The sequence below is a fragment of the Caretta caretta genome, chromosome 1 (assembly GCF_965140235.1).
Source record: "Caretta caretta isolate rCarCar2 chromosome 1, rCarCar1.hap1, whole genome shotgun sequence".
Classification (NCBI taxonomy): domain Eukaryota; kingdom Metazoa; phylum Chordata; order Testudines; family Cheloniidae; genus Caretta; species Caretta caretta.
Genome location: NC_134206.1, coordinates 48,021,015 through 48,038,172, shown reverse-complemented (window position 1 = coordinate 48,038,172; position 17,158 = coordinate 48,021,015). Strand labels below are relative to the sequence as shown.

At 45.1% G+C, this 17,158-nt stretch overlaps 1 protein-coding gene across 1 annotated transcript; it reads right to left on the bottom strand.

Annotated features, from left to right (window-relative positions):
• Positions 1–6,006: 6,006 nt before the first annotated feature.
• ALOX5AP (arachidonate 5-lipoxygenase activating protein) lies at positions 6,007–16,896 on the bottom strand. The gene is made up of 5 exons (XM_048846871.2): positions 16,454–16,896; positions 11,582–11,681; positions 10,471–10,541; positions 9,132–9,213; positions 6,007–6,981 (listed from the first exon to the last, which is right to left on the bottom strand). Exons 1-5 carry the CDS (start codon positions 16,521–16,523, stop codon positions 6,819–6,821), a joined length of 486 nt encoding a protein of 161 aa, XP_048702828.1. The 5' UTR covers positions 16,524–16,896; the 3' UTR covers positions 6,007–6,818.
• Between the last annotated feature and the right edge of the window lie 262 nt (positions 16,897–17,158).

Genomic DNA, 17,158 nt, shown 5'->3' with positions numbered 1-17,158 from the left:
AAAGTCACAGCAGCCTTCTTGGAGCCAAGTTTGGAGGCAGAGTGTGCCACACAGGGCTGAGGGGGTCACAGGGCCAAGTGGGGACACAGGAGGGGGGTTCCAGGCAGGGCCACATGAGGAGGCAGGGGGGTGCTGAAGATGCAGTGCCAACAGGTGCGTAAGGTGTAAATCCAGCCCTGATCCCAGGTAACTCCACTGAAATCAGTTGAGTTACCCAGGATTTAGATCTTTGTAACAGACCAGAGGTTCAACATCTTCAGGTGCATCAGAGCTCCGAGGAGAGAAGAGGGGCATGGATGGCTTGAGATCTATGGGATAAGAAGCTGAGACCCTTGGTTTCTTTGACAACTGGGACAGGGGACTAACTATGCCCCACAAATGGAAGAATGTATAGGAATCTCAGTGAGTTGCTTCAAAGTAGCTCCTGGAAGGCTCATGTGGACGCCTGAAACTGCCCTTGGAAGCAAATACACTGAACTTGGCTACACTGTTAGTGAAAAACATTCTGAACTTCAGGTTGGCTTAGCACCAGGGTGGACAGGTCTTGACTCCCTTAGGAGTTCTCAAAGGAGTTTTGTTCTACAGGGCCAAAGTTTCCTACTATAATCTCTTCACTGTTTTGTGCTTCAGCTTCTCATCAGAACAAAACCAGCTTCCTATAGCCCCAATTTCTACCATTGTAAATGGTTTTCTTTGTGACTTGAGAGTGAACTCTTTGGCTTCTTCCTAGTACAACGAAGGATTCAGAGAGAGCCCCGAGGTGGTTTGATATTTACTACAATAAAAAAGGATGTACACAGACTATTTTGATAAGTGTATGTGCTAACAGATAGTTCTATTTGCATTTCTGTATGCGGCCTGGTGCTTCAGGCTTGCTAAGAACCTGGTACAGTAGATGCTACAGCATGCACACTCTGCAAAAGGATGGTTTGTTTGGCTGTGGGGGAAAAAGCCTGCAGATCTCTCTAGTTAGGCAGGGCGAGTCTGAGTAACAACGGTATTTGATTTTTTTTCACAGAAAGAGGAAAAAGGCAAAACCAATCAAAGGCACGCCTGGAAATGTAAAACACAATGCGCCACTCAGAGCAGAATTTACATAATGAGCTCAGGAGCCTCTTATGTGTTTGTGACCATTGTCAGAATCCTTCTTTATGCGTGCTAGGTCTCTTCCACAGTTAATTTCTTTTGCTCTCAAAAAGGTGCTGATTTACTAAATATTTACTAGTACAAGAGAAATAATTGTCTGGCCATGTCTACACTACAAAGTTAAGTCAACTTCATGTAAGTCAACATCGAGCCTCTGATTTAAGCAAGTTGATCTTGCGTGTCCACATTATGCTCATTGTGTCGGCAGAGTGCATCCTGACTAACAGGGCTTGCATTGACGCATGGAGCACTGCACTGTGGGTAGCTATCCCACAGTGCACGTAGACACAGACGAGTAGAATTTTGGGCTTGCAATGCCTTATGGGACCAAAACATTGGCATGGGTGGTTATGGGAACATGGTGTTAGCCTCCCATGATGCACTTATCTCCCCCACTCCCTGAAATGAACAGCAAACAAACCAAGCCTTTCTTCATAAGCCTGGGTTACCTGCATGGATGCCATAGCACTAAAAGCATGGACACCGCTCAGCTGTACACTGTTGATGTGAGCATTACAAACACCGCGCGCCGTATCCTGCGGTATTTACACAGCTGATGCAGGAGCCGCCACGCAGAACAATGTGATGCCACGTAAGAAGCCCTGCTGGAAGACATAGAGTGGAGCAGTTCGCAGTTGCTGGCGACCATCACGCATCACCTTGACACGGTTGAGCGCCATTTCTGGGCCTGGGAAACAAGCACTGACGAGCAGTGGCTGCAGAACTTTTGAATGCATAAGGCCACTTTCCAGGATCAGTGTGAAGAGCTTTCCCCAGCCCTGAAGTGCAGCAATACTAAAATGAGAGCTGCTCTGACAGTGGAGAAGCGAGTGGTGATCGCTGTGTGGAAGCTTGCAACGCCAGGCTGCTACCTGTCAGTGGGGCATCAATTTGGAGTGGGTAAATCTACTGTGAGATCTGTTGTGATGGAAGTTTGCAGGGCCATCAACAAACTTCTGCTAAGAAGGGTAGTGACTCTGAGCAACGTGCAGGACATAGTGGATGGTTTTGCCTCAGCAGGGTTCCCTAACTGCAGTGGGGCAATAGACGGAATGCATATCCCTATCTTGGCACCAGACCACCTTGCCAAAGAGTACATAAACCAAAAGGGGACTTCTCAATGGTATTGAAAGTGCTGGTGAATCACAGGGGAAGTTTCACTGACATCATGGTTGGGAAAGGTGCATGACACACACATCTTTAGGAACACAGGTCTGTTCAGAAAGCTGCAAGCCAGGACTCTCTTTCCAGACTTCAAAATAACCATTGGTGATGTTGAAACTTCCCCCATTTCCTCTAGGGGATCCTATGTGAAATCACTCTCCTGAGGGTAACAGAGGTGGCAAAGGAGCAGATGCTGCAAGTGTCTGGTGTGACAAAGCTCTATCCTTGCCTCCGTGGGTCCCACGTTTCTTGGTGGATTTCGCTAGCCTCAGAGGCTCACTGTGACCCTCCACATAACCCTTCTTTCTCTAGAGACAAGGGTCACAGTCTACTGAGCCATTTTCATCATAAGCCAGCGAGGGAGGTGAGGAGAAGTTATTCTTCCTTGCAGAGTCTCTGTTGTCTCCCAGTCTCAGTGATTAATCAGGGGGCAAAGGTGGTGGTGGGGAGCCCGGGCCCACCCTCTACTCCGAGCTCCAGCCCAGGGACCCTAATAGTATCAGCTATGGTAGCTGACCTTTTAGAAACATGACATGTACAATTTCCTGGGCTACTTCCCCCACAGCAGCCCCCACTTCCTTAGGCTCCACTTCACCCTTATCTCAGGGCCTCCTTTCTTGAGTCTGATATGGTGTGTACTGCTCAGTCTCTCCAACAGCGCAACTTCCTCCCACAGCTCCTGACATGCACCCCCACCTGACTGACTGGGAGGCTTTTAACTGGTTTCAGCCAGCCCCTGATTGGCTTCAGGTGTCCCAATCAACCTAGCCTTCTCCCTGCCTTCTGGAAAGTTCTTAATTGCCCCCAGGTGTCTTAACTGACCTGGAGCAGCTGCCATTTCACTGAACCTGGTACCAGGGATTTGTTTAGCCTGGAGCTAATATATCTATCTCCCACTACTTTTCTATAGCCATCCGGCCTTGCCCCGTCACACTGGGTACAGACCTGGTCCTTATGTTGCAATGATGTGTGCTGCAGTGAGGCCAGCAGAGTTAATACTGGAGTGGTGTGGGAAAGTGTCCTACCGTGGTGGACAAAATAAGGCAGCCTTTCCCAGAAACCTTCCGCAAAGGATTGCAGAGTACCTCCATGAAAGCTTCCTAGAGATCTCCATGGCGGATTCCTGGGCCATCCCCCTGCACATAAACAGTCTTTTCCAGAGAACACCCTCTGCGTAGCTAGAGTGGCCTCCAATACCCACTGCACCTACTTTTTTGTTCAGATTAAACATAAAAAATAATAACATGTAGCCCCTAGGGTTTGATTGGAAATGTGCACTCACCAGAGGTGCCTTCCCCGGCACGCTCCACCGCCAACTGATTCTGTGAAGGGATGGGCTCCAGGGTAAAAAATAGTTCTTGGCTATCGGGGAGAATGGATCCTCTGCTTGCCTGCCTCACATTCTCCTACTCCTCCTGGTCAACGTCTCCCTTGTTGTTGCTTGCGGTTGCCTGTGGCTCCTGGGAGGTATCCACAGAGTATCCAGAACAACTGTTCACCTCCCTTGTCTTCTGGTATGCTTAGCGAAGTTCCTTTATTTTCACATGGCACTGCTGCGTGTCCCTGGTGTAGCCCTTCTCCCCCATGCCCTGTGTGATCTTGGCATAGATGTCAGCATTTCTTCTGCTGGATTGGAGCTCTCCCTGCACAGACTCCTCTCCCCACACAGCAATAAGATCCACCACCTCCTGTGTACTCCATGCTGGAGTGCGTTTGCGGCCTTGAGTCTCCATGATCAGCTGTGCTGGCGAGCTCTCTATGTTGATCAAACAGGAAATGAAAATTCAAAAGTTCCCTGGGCTTTAACAGGGGAGCAGCTGTTTCCTGTGTACCTGGCTGAGGTGCAGTGGAGCTGAAAGTGCTCTCCAGAGCGGTTACAGCGGAGCACTGTGGGACACCGCCTGGAGGCTAATTCATACAAATTACACAATGCAGTGTCTACACTATTCCTATGTTGACTCATGGATGTCGAATCAAGCGCTATGCCTCTTGTGGAGGTGGTGTACAGAAGTTGACTTTACAGGCCACTTAGGTCAGTGGAAGGGACTTGGTAGTGTAGACACATACATTACTACATTGACTTAACACGGCTTATGTCAATCTAAGTTTGTAGTGTAGACCAGGCCTGATGTGCCTCACTTCAGTCTCAGTGAAGACAATCTGTTCTGCCTCTGGAGAAGGCGGTGCGCAGGAAACTCTGTGCAAGCCTGGGACCAAGCATCAGTCTGTTTCTCCCTCTGGATCCCTGGGCTCTGGGAGTGGGATGGGTGTCTGGGCAAGGGGGTAGGCGAACAGCTGGGCTCTGGGGGGCCGGGGGGAGGATGCGGGTACCTGGGCTGGGGGAGGGGCGCTGTTGGGCTCTGGGGAGGAGAGGGTTTGGGTTTATTGGCTGGGGGGGGGGCGCAAGTGGGCTCTGGGGGGAGGGGTTGTGGGTGTCTGGCCCCCCTGGAGCTGGGCTCTGGAGGGAAGAAGGGGGCAGAGAAAGAGGAACTGGGTTGTCATAGGGGTTTCTTTAACTCTCTACTGCCAGGGGAATTTTTGTGTGTGTCTGTATTGTTACAGTCATACTTACTGACAGGTATTTTGAAATAAATTACCAAAATAATTGAAATGGATGTGATTGTGTAGTGTTATTTTGAAAATTATATGTGAAGAATTTTAAAATATTATGTGCAGAATTTTTATTTTTTGGAGCAGAATGCCCCCAGGAGTACCCTAATGATGTGACTGCAGCTGAGGTAATGTGGTATGGGGCAGCAGAAAAACTGACTGTGAAGCAATTATCTGAAGAGTGTCATGAAGTTTTGAAGCTAAGGAAGGGAAAGAAACATTTGCACTATACCAGGAGGTAAATTTTCTAGAGCTGTAAGCTCAAAGTGTTTAGATTATGTATGATCAATATTATACATGCTGTTCTGTTTTGTCAATGTGTGTGTGTGTGTGTGTGAGGAGAGAGAGGGGGAGAGAGAGACAATAAATCAGTCGCTTAACATTTAAAATTCCTGCACTGAGTGGGAGAAAAAAATTATGTAGTGTCATAATGCTGCAAATGGTTAGCTACACAGATGCCTCTGATTGACTTTAAAGAGATCATAACATATTTTATAAGTAAAATGGTGTTAAATGTTTAACATGAAAGATCTTTCCCCCATAAACAAGGAAAATATTACATTTGTAGAACAGTCCTTTGGAAGCTACTAAGCCAAGCAATTTGATGAGAATAAAAGCCCTAAGCTAATATGCATTAGAGAGAGCTGCTTTCTGGGGATTTCATTTGTAAAACAGCTCAACTCATTCTCCCTCTCTCTCTCTCTCTCCACAGCAAGCAGTCTCTGCCTTTCCCAGTGGAGTTATAAATAGAGCTCTACTCACCCTGAATGCCGTCATCAGACAGCTTTAAAAGCTTAAGCATTCATATGGTAGCAGTCTTTAAAAAGTGAGAGTTTTGTCTGTTTGCCTACATTGGCATCTTATCAAACCATCCCTTGATATTGACTTGTAGGGGCATGTTATTAGTGTTGTAAGCAGGGAATTAAATCCACTAATAGGGCAGGTGTTGTTCAATATGCCTTCTATAGCTTGTGTTCATAGCTATTAGCTTGCAGTGTGGGCTCAGTCCTGCTCCCGCCCTTCACTTCACTGGGAGTTTTGCCATTGATGGATCAAGCACTAAATGAAGACGACATGACAAACCACTTTCATCTTTTTAGATTGCTTTATTAAAAACAAAAACAAAACAATCTCAGAGATAATGGAGTCTCATTTACACTAACGCCCCTTTGCATTCCTCTGGCAATTTGCCCTGCTCTGGCACTGTACAGAGGCTTTCAGGTAAATCAGATTCCGGTCCAATCTGCAGTCATGCACTACTAGGGGTTTGGGTCCCACTGAGTGCAATGAACGTTGTATATAAGTGAGGATTGCAGGATTGAGCTCTGGGTTTTCATGGCAACTGAAGATGAATGAAATTCGGCCAAAACATTTTTTGGCTGGAAAATGACGATTCAGTGACACCAAAACATTTTGCAAATTCATGTCAATTTCCCCAATTTTTTAGTGTAAAAAAAAAAGAAAAGAAAAAATTCCAAAAAAGTTGATGAGTTTTGTCTCAATGGTTCTGAAATGAAACAGGTTGATTTTTCTATTCAAAATGACTTTTCATTTAGAGATTGCCTTCAATTTTAATTTTAAAACATTTAAAATGTGCTTAAAATCAGAATGGAATGTTTTGTTCCACCTGAAATGGTTTTTTTGTTGTTTCATTTTTTTAAATCTTTTTAATCTGAAGATTTAATTGGAAGTTATTACCCTTCCTGGGGCACACTGACTGTTCACAATAAATCATTTTAGTTGTAGGAAAAAGGTTAAAATCAAACCACAAAGCCCATAGAGCCTGAGATTTACAGCAGTCTAAAAGGATTTGTAGGTTCATTTCGTAAACAGCTGAATTATATCTGCTTTTGGATATTGGTCTGTAAAACACACTGAACAGCTAATGCTGCAAAGAATTAAGGAATGAGTAGCAGTGGGGAGATGGTGTTGGTTACAGTTTTTATATACACTTCAAAGTCACTTCCAAAAATGAGGACAAGATAATAGTTGAGGATCCCAGCAACAGACATAAAGAACAGGAATGATATGATGCGTTTTCCAAATATGTAACCAGGAGTGCTGGGGAGAAAGAGAGAGAGAAAAGTAATATACCAAGATTTATCACCTTCCTTGAAAAGTGCTCATCCTCTATAACTGTCGTTCAAACCACTTTAAATAGACTTCAGAAGCTCAAATCCATGGGCCAAATTCCACATTGACTTGCACCCTTTCAACCCCTTTAATTTCAGCAGAGATGCACAGGTATAAATCAAGTCAGGCCCCCAGTGCTGAATTCATGCTTCTTCATACTAATGAGTGCTCCATTTAAGAGACACGTTTTAGCCATTAAAGATGGTAATTTCTGATCATATTTAAAACCTAATTCAATAACCTTGTATTTTAATGGGATGTAAAATTTACAGGGGTCAATTTTGTACACCTGGATATTACTCACATTAACCCTGATAGGAGCATCAACGGGAGAATAGACCCCTATTCTTTCACTTTGCAAATGGAGAGAGATAATCACACAGGCATATATTGAAATAGCACTATGAGCAGAAGTCGTCTTCCCACCTACTCTGCAAACACAGTCCACACTGTGTGTCAACTCCAAACTCCCCTGTTCCCAGAGTTTTGCTTTATTAACAAAGAAAAGAATAGTAAGATGATAGAAAAATCAGCTCCCTTACTCCACTCCAGCATCGTGGGGCTCTGCCCAGCCCAAGTGCTGCTCTGTGTAATTCTTCTATTCCAATATGTACTTGAGCATCTGTTTTTTTGGTTTTATTTACTTTAAGTATGTGAGATAATCCAGTAAACAAACCTCTTCTTTCTTTAAACTACCAGTGGGATCAGACTGTCAATGCAGGTGTGTAAAACTAATGGGAGATAGCGATGGAAAAGTGGACCCTGTACTTTGTTTTATTTAGTCCTTTAGTTGTAAACTCTGGGCACTTATACACAATTGATCAAAAATGCAATAACCTACTGCTACCGATCCAGACTGGCTCCAGAATAGATGGACAAGACCTGAAGGTTAACAAATCCAGGCTATTTTAGCACCAGGGCAGGGGTATGTGTGGCAGAGTCAAGAACCCCACATGGAAAATGTTTTGAAACAGCCCTCTCAAACCAGGGGCCCATTAGCTCTAGCACCTCTACCAAGTGGAACACAGGGAGAGAGAGGCGGCATCTCAGTTAGGCAGGTTCTAGGCCATTTAGGATTTCATCGATCAAAACACCACCTTAATCTCCAGGCCTGACTACAGAGCTCTAGGGTGCTCCTAACATGAAACACTGCTTAAGAAGCAGGCAAACATATTCTGCTCCATCTTAAGTCATTCAAAATAGGCTTATCCCTGATCTTGTCTGGGTTGAGCTTCAGCCATTTTGCCCTCATCCAAGCTCAGTCTCAACCAGACACTGGGTAAGTCATTCAAACACACCAGGTGGGGTAAGCAGAAATAGGGCTTGTCTTCACGGCAAAGCTAACTCAAGTGATAGCTCGAGTGTTGCCTCTAACTACTTCCATCCACACGCACAAACCCTTAATTTGAGCACAGCGGTGTTTTTAACTTGAGTTGGCTGGCCTGCCAGGGAGTACAGTATAAAGCTGGAGTTAACACAGCTCATCTGCTGCTAACACAACCACTCTGCAGTGTGGATGCGGGCCGCTTGAGTGCTGCTCGTCCTCCAATGCCTTCTCACAAAGTACCCCTGTGTGCCCAGAAAGGACAGACAAGTTCAGACAAGAATTCATAGAGTGTTTCATCTTACTACAGCGCTAAGAACCATGGGATGGGCCCCCAGAAGTCTTAGTGTCATAAATGAGTGAACATAGTGCTCGTGTGGACACAGCAATTCCAGTGTTATTTCACAGTGTGGCCGCTATCACTTGAGCTAGACTAACTTGAGAGGAATAACTCAACTGTAGATAGAAAAGGAGTACTTGTGGCACCTTAGAGACTAAGTGAGCTGTAGCTCACGAAAGCTCATGCTCAAATAAATTGGTTAGTCTCTAAGGTGCCACAAGTACTCCTTTTCTTTTTGCGAATACAGACTAACACGGCTGTTCCTCTGAAACCTGTCAACTGTAGATAACTCAAGTTAACTCTGGAGTGAAAATGTACCCACATACATATTGAACAAGAACGGTGTCAAGATGCCCTACCCATGAAAATGTTTATCACCCAAAACACTTGTAAAAAGCTTCAGTGAATTCTTACCTTTGTGTCCTCTCTCCCAGATAGCCAACAAAGTACTTTTGTCTCACAAACAAGTACATCATTCCAGCAAAGGCAGCAGCAGCTGAAAGGAAGATAAAGCAACACATATTACAAACTACCATCCAAGTCTCCCATGTAGGCCTCATTATCCATAGAGGTCCATATTGCTGTTCATGCTGGATAGGAAAACTGGGGAAAGCCTGTATTCTGAGAAGCTGGACGAGCAGTGGGACCCAGAAATTGAAGAAAATAAATTCTGTGGAGAATTGCATGATATTTCCCGCCATCTTTGCAGAAAATATTGTGGGCCAAATTCTGCCCTCAGTTATGCCCATTAAAGTCAATAGGAGTGCTCCCGCGTGAGGACCAGTGCTGGGCCCACACGCAGGGCCATGCTCTGCTCGTCAAAGAGTGCTGCACTGCACGTGCCCAAGAGCACAATCTGGCATATGTTCTGGTTTCCCCAGAAGCCCCGAGTATGGGGCAGCAGGTCACTGCACTACCCCAGCAGCAGGCCAGGCACCGTATGGTCCGAAATTGAGTTTTCAGCACAAAAAGGGTTTTCTTTGTGTTTTAACACTGGCTTTTCCCAGGCCAGCAGGCCAAGCCCCTACCTGACCCCAGCCAAGAGACTTCTGTCACTCAGAAACAATGACTTACCCCCGGGTTCAGCAAGGCACTCAAGTGCGTGCTTGACTTTAAGCATATGAATACTCCTACGGAATTCAATGGGACTGCTACTCACGTGGTTAAAGTTAGGCACATGAGTAAGCCCCTTGTTGAACTGGGCGCTCGGAAATGAAGGCTAGTCTAGAAGGCAGCAATGAGCAATGCAGCTTTCGCAAACACCCCTACATGCTGGGCACCATTTCCCTGACAGCACAAATCTCCTCTGGCAGTGTCCTTCCAATCTTCCACCAGTGGTGGATTATAGAAGAGTGAATGGATTGGCTACTCTGGGCCCGGTGCTCCGAAAGGGGTCTCCTAAAATAACCACGCTTCCATTAGAAACCCTCACTGCCTCGTCCACCCCACAGCTAGGAACTGGGACCCCAGGTTCCTGACCAATCTGGGCCATGTTTCACCGTGAGACATCCCTGTCTGTAATGCAACTCACAGGAGAGTGAACAGCTAATACGTCGAGGCTGCAGGCCTTTCCTCTCTGCAATCTGGCAGAGTAACCTCAGTCTGTCCCTTGCTGAAGTGTGGGGAGGAGGGGTCAGGTCACGAGCCTTTTTAAGTGACAATATTAAACTGAGCCTCAGAAGACACACAAATTATATATGTTTATATATATATATATATAGAGAGAGAGAGAGAGAGCTGAAGTACATGTTACCTTGGCTACAAAGCAGCCCAGCACACCAAAGCACAACAAGAAACGTTGGGTATGCATCTCTGCAGTTTTGGCTAGGAAGGAATTAAAAAGGGGGAGTTAAAAACAGACTGAGAACAGGAAAAATATCCTTCTGCCTCAGAAACACAGCTACCAGCTTACATATGAAGCATCTGGAGATTTACCTCCCTGTTACATCGGGACAACGAGGGGTGGCATCCATCCACCACGTCAGAAATAGACAGCAGTGCAAAATGGATGGCGTGTGTGAAATCCATCTCCTGAACTGCCATGGTTAATCATGTCTCATATATTCAATGCCTGATGCACTGTATCAGCTTGGGTAACTCTTGTAGTCCCGGTCCATATTAATCAAATTACTGACACTCAAAACTCAATAATAAGGCAAAAGAGAGAACGGGAATCACAGCAAAGACGAGGCTCTTGTGAAATCTGCCTGTGGTTTTTTCTATAGCTTAATAAAAAGGAATTATTTATGCCACTTTGTTCATAAGGGAATGTCGCTGTAGAGGGAAATATTCCTTTATAGGTTCTGGGAAACACACCCACATGGGGTGTATATTTATGCATCGTAAAGTACAGAGCACATTGCCAGTGCTTAACAAATAATAAATAATTATTTAATTTTCTTTTCTTTCTTGGGTGGTAGTGAAATTCCCCTTTTCAAAAACGATCACAAGTGACCACAAGAACAAAGCAGGCTCGCCTAGTGGCTAGAGCACGGGTCAGGGACTCGAGAGACCAGAATTCTATTCCCCACTCTGCTACTGACCTCCTGTTGGTCAGTTCACCTCTCTGTACCTCTATCTTGCCTATTTAGCCTGTAGACTCTTTGTGGCAGAGACTCTTTCTCACTATGTGCTTGTGCAATACCTACTACAATAGATTCCAGATCTTGGTTGGCGCCCTGAAGCACAATTATAAAATAAATAATAATGATAATAAAGTACAAGGGCCTGATCCTACATCAGTGAGGCCTTTCCATTGACTTTCAGTGGACTTTGAATCAGGCCACAAACGAAGGCAAAGATTAAACTCAACAGCAAAGGTCTTGCTCTCTTCCCTGCCCCTCCTACGTGGTTTGCATACTCACTTGGCAGTGAAGACACGGTCAAAGGCAGAAGATCCAACCCGCTGGAAACTCTTGCCATTATAGTTCTTGCTTTCATGCTCCACTTTGGTTGCAAAAAAGGCTGTTAAAGAAAGGCAGGGTTTGGTTTGAGGGTTAAACTGGACACGTGCATGCTTAGTATAACGGGCTGGGTTCTTCACTCGACAGCCCTGTATCCCTCTTGGCACCACAAGGTTGTGCTGGTGTAAACAGGAGCAGAATTCGGGCCAACACATTCTCATCTAGGTTTAACCAAGTGCTTTAGTTCACAAATGTGACATGGAGTCCCTTCTGAAGTGCCTACACGTTTTTCTGGGGGGCCTCACTTCTGAGCCCGGTGCTCACAAAGGAAAAAGTTTATTTGCTATTTTGTGTCTACATCACACAGCTTCATATCCAAACTGGAGGAACATGCATCAAACCCTTCCCTGAGTTACCTTTCGCATTCCTGACATGTTCTGTAAAGCCCAACTCTCACCTCTCATTGGAAGAGACATCAGATTTTACTGAGATCTGAGAATCCGTCCCCTCCCCGGCAATATGGAGGGTTTTTTGCCCTTTAACTCATTGGCTTCCATATGGGATTACTAATCACTGCACTGTCTCAAGGCTGGATTAACAACACAGCTGATTTGAGCTGGTTTTGCTAAGGCAGGCACCTGCAGAGGAAATGGCCATAACTGATGGAGTGAAGATCAAAGCTTAGCTATATCACAGTGACCAATTTGTGGTAGATTCTCATTTCCATTCATTTGGGTGGAAACCGGGGTCTGAGGAGCAGCTATACTCAGCTTTTATTTAGCCCTTAATCTGGGAAATTTCCACATAAATAAGTGAAAGTTCCTCTCAGTAAGGGGTGAAGAAAAGCTGAGAAGGAACCTGAGGATTTGGCTCTTAGGTATCAGTAATCTGTGTTCTACATCTATGGTACAGAGATCTCAAACACACATCCCTGAATGATTTTGGGCTTTTGTTGGATCTCAAAGGACCTCTACCATGAACCCTTCCAAAAAAGTGGAACAGATTTTTCTTTTACACGTCCTCACTTGTCCCACCCTAAAAATTTTGCTAATTTATAAACGGACACAGATTTAAATTTACTACTAGACACTAGAGTCACATCTAGCTTTTTGCAAGATCAGGTATCTACCTGCCTGAAAAGCCTGCTTTCCATGAGGATCAAAGATCCAACTGGTTTTTAAATGCTGACGCTTGTACATCCTGGGAGGGCATCCACTACCACACTTTGACATGAGTCATAAGAGAAATTCAGCAATGACAGATGGATGTAGTGTTATGCCAAAAAGGTGCTGGCTGGCCTGCCATCAGGGGCCTTGTATGGAATCACAGACTTCCTAAAATAAATGGGTGTGCTAAAGCACTTTCCTTTGTTCCCAACATTAGGCACATCTGAAACCCTGGAGCAGTGCACAACATCTGGACACAAAGGAGGGAGCTAGGTCCATGTGGCCAAGGGGAGGGTATGGTGCTAATGGGGGTTCCCAGGTCAGAATGAAGTGATGCTGGCTGGAAAGGTGAAACACTTGGCCCAGACATTGTCTCCACTGAAGGCATGCAGCTCCTATTCATGAAAGTGGTGTGAAGCCTCTGGGTCCTGGCCAACTCCTCGCTAAGCGTGGACGACCAGGTAGCATCAGTTGCCAAGAATACTTTCTTTCATGTCCAGCTTGCTGGGAAACTTCACCCCTTCCTCATGAATCAGGCCACAATGATCTGTGCGTTTGTCGTCTCCAGGCTGGATTTCTGTAACTCACTGTACATGAAGTTGAATATGAAGACAATTTATAGGCTCCAGCTGGTGCCGAATGTGGCTGCCCCCCTACATGGCACAGGCCACTGTGAGAACTTCAGGCCTGTGCCCACATTTGTCCACTGGTGCCCAGTTAGCTTCCAATGCCAGTTTAAGGCTGTGGTCCCAATTTTCCAAGCAATTAATGGATCAAGCCCCAGACACATCAAAGAATTAATTTCAGTCTTGAACCTCTGTGACTGATACATCCTTCTGGGACACAGCAGATCTCAAAGCCCAGGATGAAGCATGGGAGAGCTGGGGACAAAGCTCTCTCTGTTGAGGGGATTCATCTATGAAACACTTACAAAGGAGATCAGATGAATCCAGAGTCTGATCATCTTTAGGAAATACTGCAAAACCTCTCTCTTTGAGACAGCCTGTCCACCACAAGTGACATTCACAATACAAACACCTTTAACAACCCATTGAACCCCCTTCCTCTCCTTCCCAAAAAGTCCCAGCCCAGCCTACCCCAATTAAAATTCTGCCCCCGTAAAGGCAGAAATGCCAGAGAGACTCCATTGAAGTCCACTTGGGACTTCATTATTGCTATCTATTTTACATGGAAGGTGTTCAGGTGCTGTGGTGATGAGTGGCAATAGAAAACTCTAAGATAGATAGACACAGTTGCCATATGGCCTTGTTAAGAAGCAGAGGCAGAGAGACTGCCTCTGCTTGGGCACAGTGCTGGCTGGAGAAGCTGGCTTGGGATTTCTGGAACAGCTTGTGTAATGTATGTTTCTACTGCTGTTCAGGGAAACAGGACTTTTCTATGTATATTTCTGTGTGAAACTGATTTATCATCCAAATGGAACCACGCAAACATGCCTAAGAACTTTGCTGGACTGGAACATTAACATAACTTCTCCCATGGGTGTTGCTTGTTTTTTTTATCTCATATTCCTATTAGCTATTTTTACTACATTTATCATCACTTTCATTATAGGGCTATCAGTCCAGGTTCAAAAAACCCCATAGATAAAAGACTTTGGGGGAGGAGGAAGGTGTGCAAGTCTGCCCTTACACAGCCCTTGATTGGTGGCAGAGAGCTGCAACAGAACACAGAGACGGAACCATTGGGAGTTACACACAGTGTGCTGCGTGCCCTGAGTGTGTGCTAATAATATCTGAACACGTTCCAAGGAATCCCATTTTCCTTTGTGTGACCTCGTAGGTAACTATGGGGTAGTGGTGGTTCTGGGTATGAAATGCAAATTTAGCTCACTTTATCACTTTTATGATTATGCATTTATTTTTACACACACACAGGTTACACACCTTGGTTCCTGCTCCGTCTCCTTTGTGACACTTTGTGAAGCAAAGAGGATACAGGGGAAGACTCACCGGTAGAGATCTACTGCACACCCCCTCACCACTTGTCATATGGCTGTGCCGGGGTGTGCCAAGGTGTGACCATAGCACCCTTCACACAGTTCTAATTTGCACCAGGAGCCAAATTAAACCCTGCCGCCCCCAGGAGCAGGGGAGGGGAAAGATGGCTTTCAAACCACATTTCCCCTTCCCGCCCCGCAACTTGTCTTACCCTAGATCCTGTGCCAAGCATAGTTCTTGCCAGACCCAAGGATTTGGCTCAATAATCTGATGGTCAGATTTCAATGCTATATAAAATGTGCATGGAGTGGAACAAGAACAGACAAGTTTCCTGGATGGATTAACTAAAGGAATTGTATTGGAAATATATAGGTCATTGGACTATGGCTCCCCAAACTCCTCTGGTAAAATAACTGGAAACATAGCTGGGCACATCTATTAATGGATGTGCCAAATTTGGCCATGAAATGTGAATGCACATCCACACTTAATGATGGTAATTTACTTGCCAGTGCTGTACAAAACAGAGCAAGGCCCCGTCCCTGCTCCAAGATCATCATCTGAGAGCCTGTTCCTGCAAACGCTTAGTGCCTTCCTCTGAAGGCAATATTTGGGTCTAACCCACAAACACTTTGCTTTTGTGAGAGATAAGAGCTCCCTGTAGGGCTGCTCAGCTGCATTTTCACTCCGACTGTTCCACCCCTGCTTTTGCTGCACCCGCCCCTGCAGCCCAAGAATGAGCTACCCCGACATGAATCCAGTTCCTAAAGCTGCACGCGGTGCCTGATCCAAAGTCTATTTAGCACCAGGGTTGTCTTCCTACTGACGTCAGAGGGCTTTGGATCAGGCCCATAATGAGGAGTCCAGGTATCCACGTCTCAGGTTGCCACCTCACAATTCCCCTTGAACGTGGGGCAACATAAATGAAATTGTTTTTGTAAAAAGTCACGCATCTGTGTGTATCCTGGGTCAAGTTTTAGGGGATCGAATAGGTATAAGACATGAGTGCCAAGTAAAAAGTTTGCAGAAGAAAAACATTTAGTTTGCCTAAGGAACCTTAAAAAAAAACTGAGCTAAAGAGATAGAATAAGATAAGCTCTGAAATATCAGATTCCTCTGATGAAGGACATTTAGAACATTCTCAGCCATGAAAGGGTTAAAACTAGCAAACTGAAAGACTGAAGAATGAGTTTCAGGAAAGTAGGGTAACTAGTTAAGCTGAAAAAGTAACCAGGCTAGAACTTTTGCTGGTATAATTCAGTTCAGTACGATTGATCATACTCATTTACACCCGCTGAGGATCTGATCCATGTTTCATGTCAGTCGCTCAATTGCACAACCTCTTCCACATCCAAAACCAGGTCTCTGCTCTTGAACATATTTACAGAGGTGCGGATAGTGGCTGCTAATACTGATATATATTTAATAAACTTACTATAGTAAACCAAAGATTGGTATCATGTCACTGCTAATATAGCCAGCCACTAGTACAAAAAACAGTCTGCTAAAAAGGGAAGCTCAGAAACCAAGCTTGCTCATATAGACACACACACATATATACCCACAGAGCCATATACAACAGGAGAAAAAAATGTATTAAAAATAGGTCAATTTACATTTCATATTCAATGCATAATAGATACTAGGAATTCTTTACCCTTTTTCTCAGCTTCCTCTTTCCCCTAAAATAAATGGTTATCTTTTCTTACCATTTTGGAGAACACTGATAAGGCTGACTATTGCTAGGAGGACAATGCTCCCCAGCACTTCATGGTCCATTTTGGCAGCAGGCTTGTCAGAGTGGACTCCGTAGCCTCTTCAGCAGCACAGCCCCAGAAAGCACAAGAAGAGGAAGTGACGGTCTATCTTATCTTGCATCATGAAATCTTTCTGATGGCTTCACAGCTCGACACCACAGCCCCTCTTATTTAGAAGTATATCAGGGCAGCATGGCTGCCGACCATATTTCACTAGCTCTTTGGCTGCCTTTTCCTCCATGTGTGGATTAAATTTATCTACAGATATTGCCCATAGCAACCTAAGGCAATTTGTCCACTGATCCATGAGGATAAATACTGTAGAGAGACATCTCCTCCTTCGAAAAGCAGGGTAGCCAGGATACCTAAGGTCATCTGTTTGATTAGCTGTGACAATTCTAGGAAATCCAGTCGAAAGCAAATGGAGCTCTAAGGCTGCAAGAAAGCAACCGCGGTTGCCATGTCAGTGTCTTCTGGTGTCCCAGTACTATAAGAGATATTAGGAGAAAAAGTGTATTATTGAACAGTCAGACCCAGTCATTACTTCATTTTCCCATATACCCACCTCACCAGCCTTGAATACAAATCCAGCAGTTGTGTTATGAATCTCTCACTACTGCAGGGACCTTCATGGGAATAACATATAGACCTCAGAGT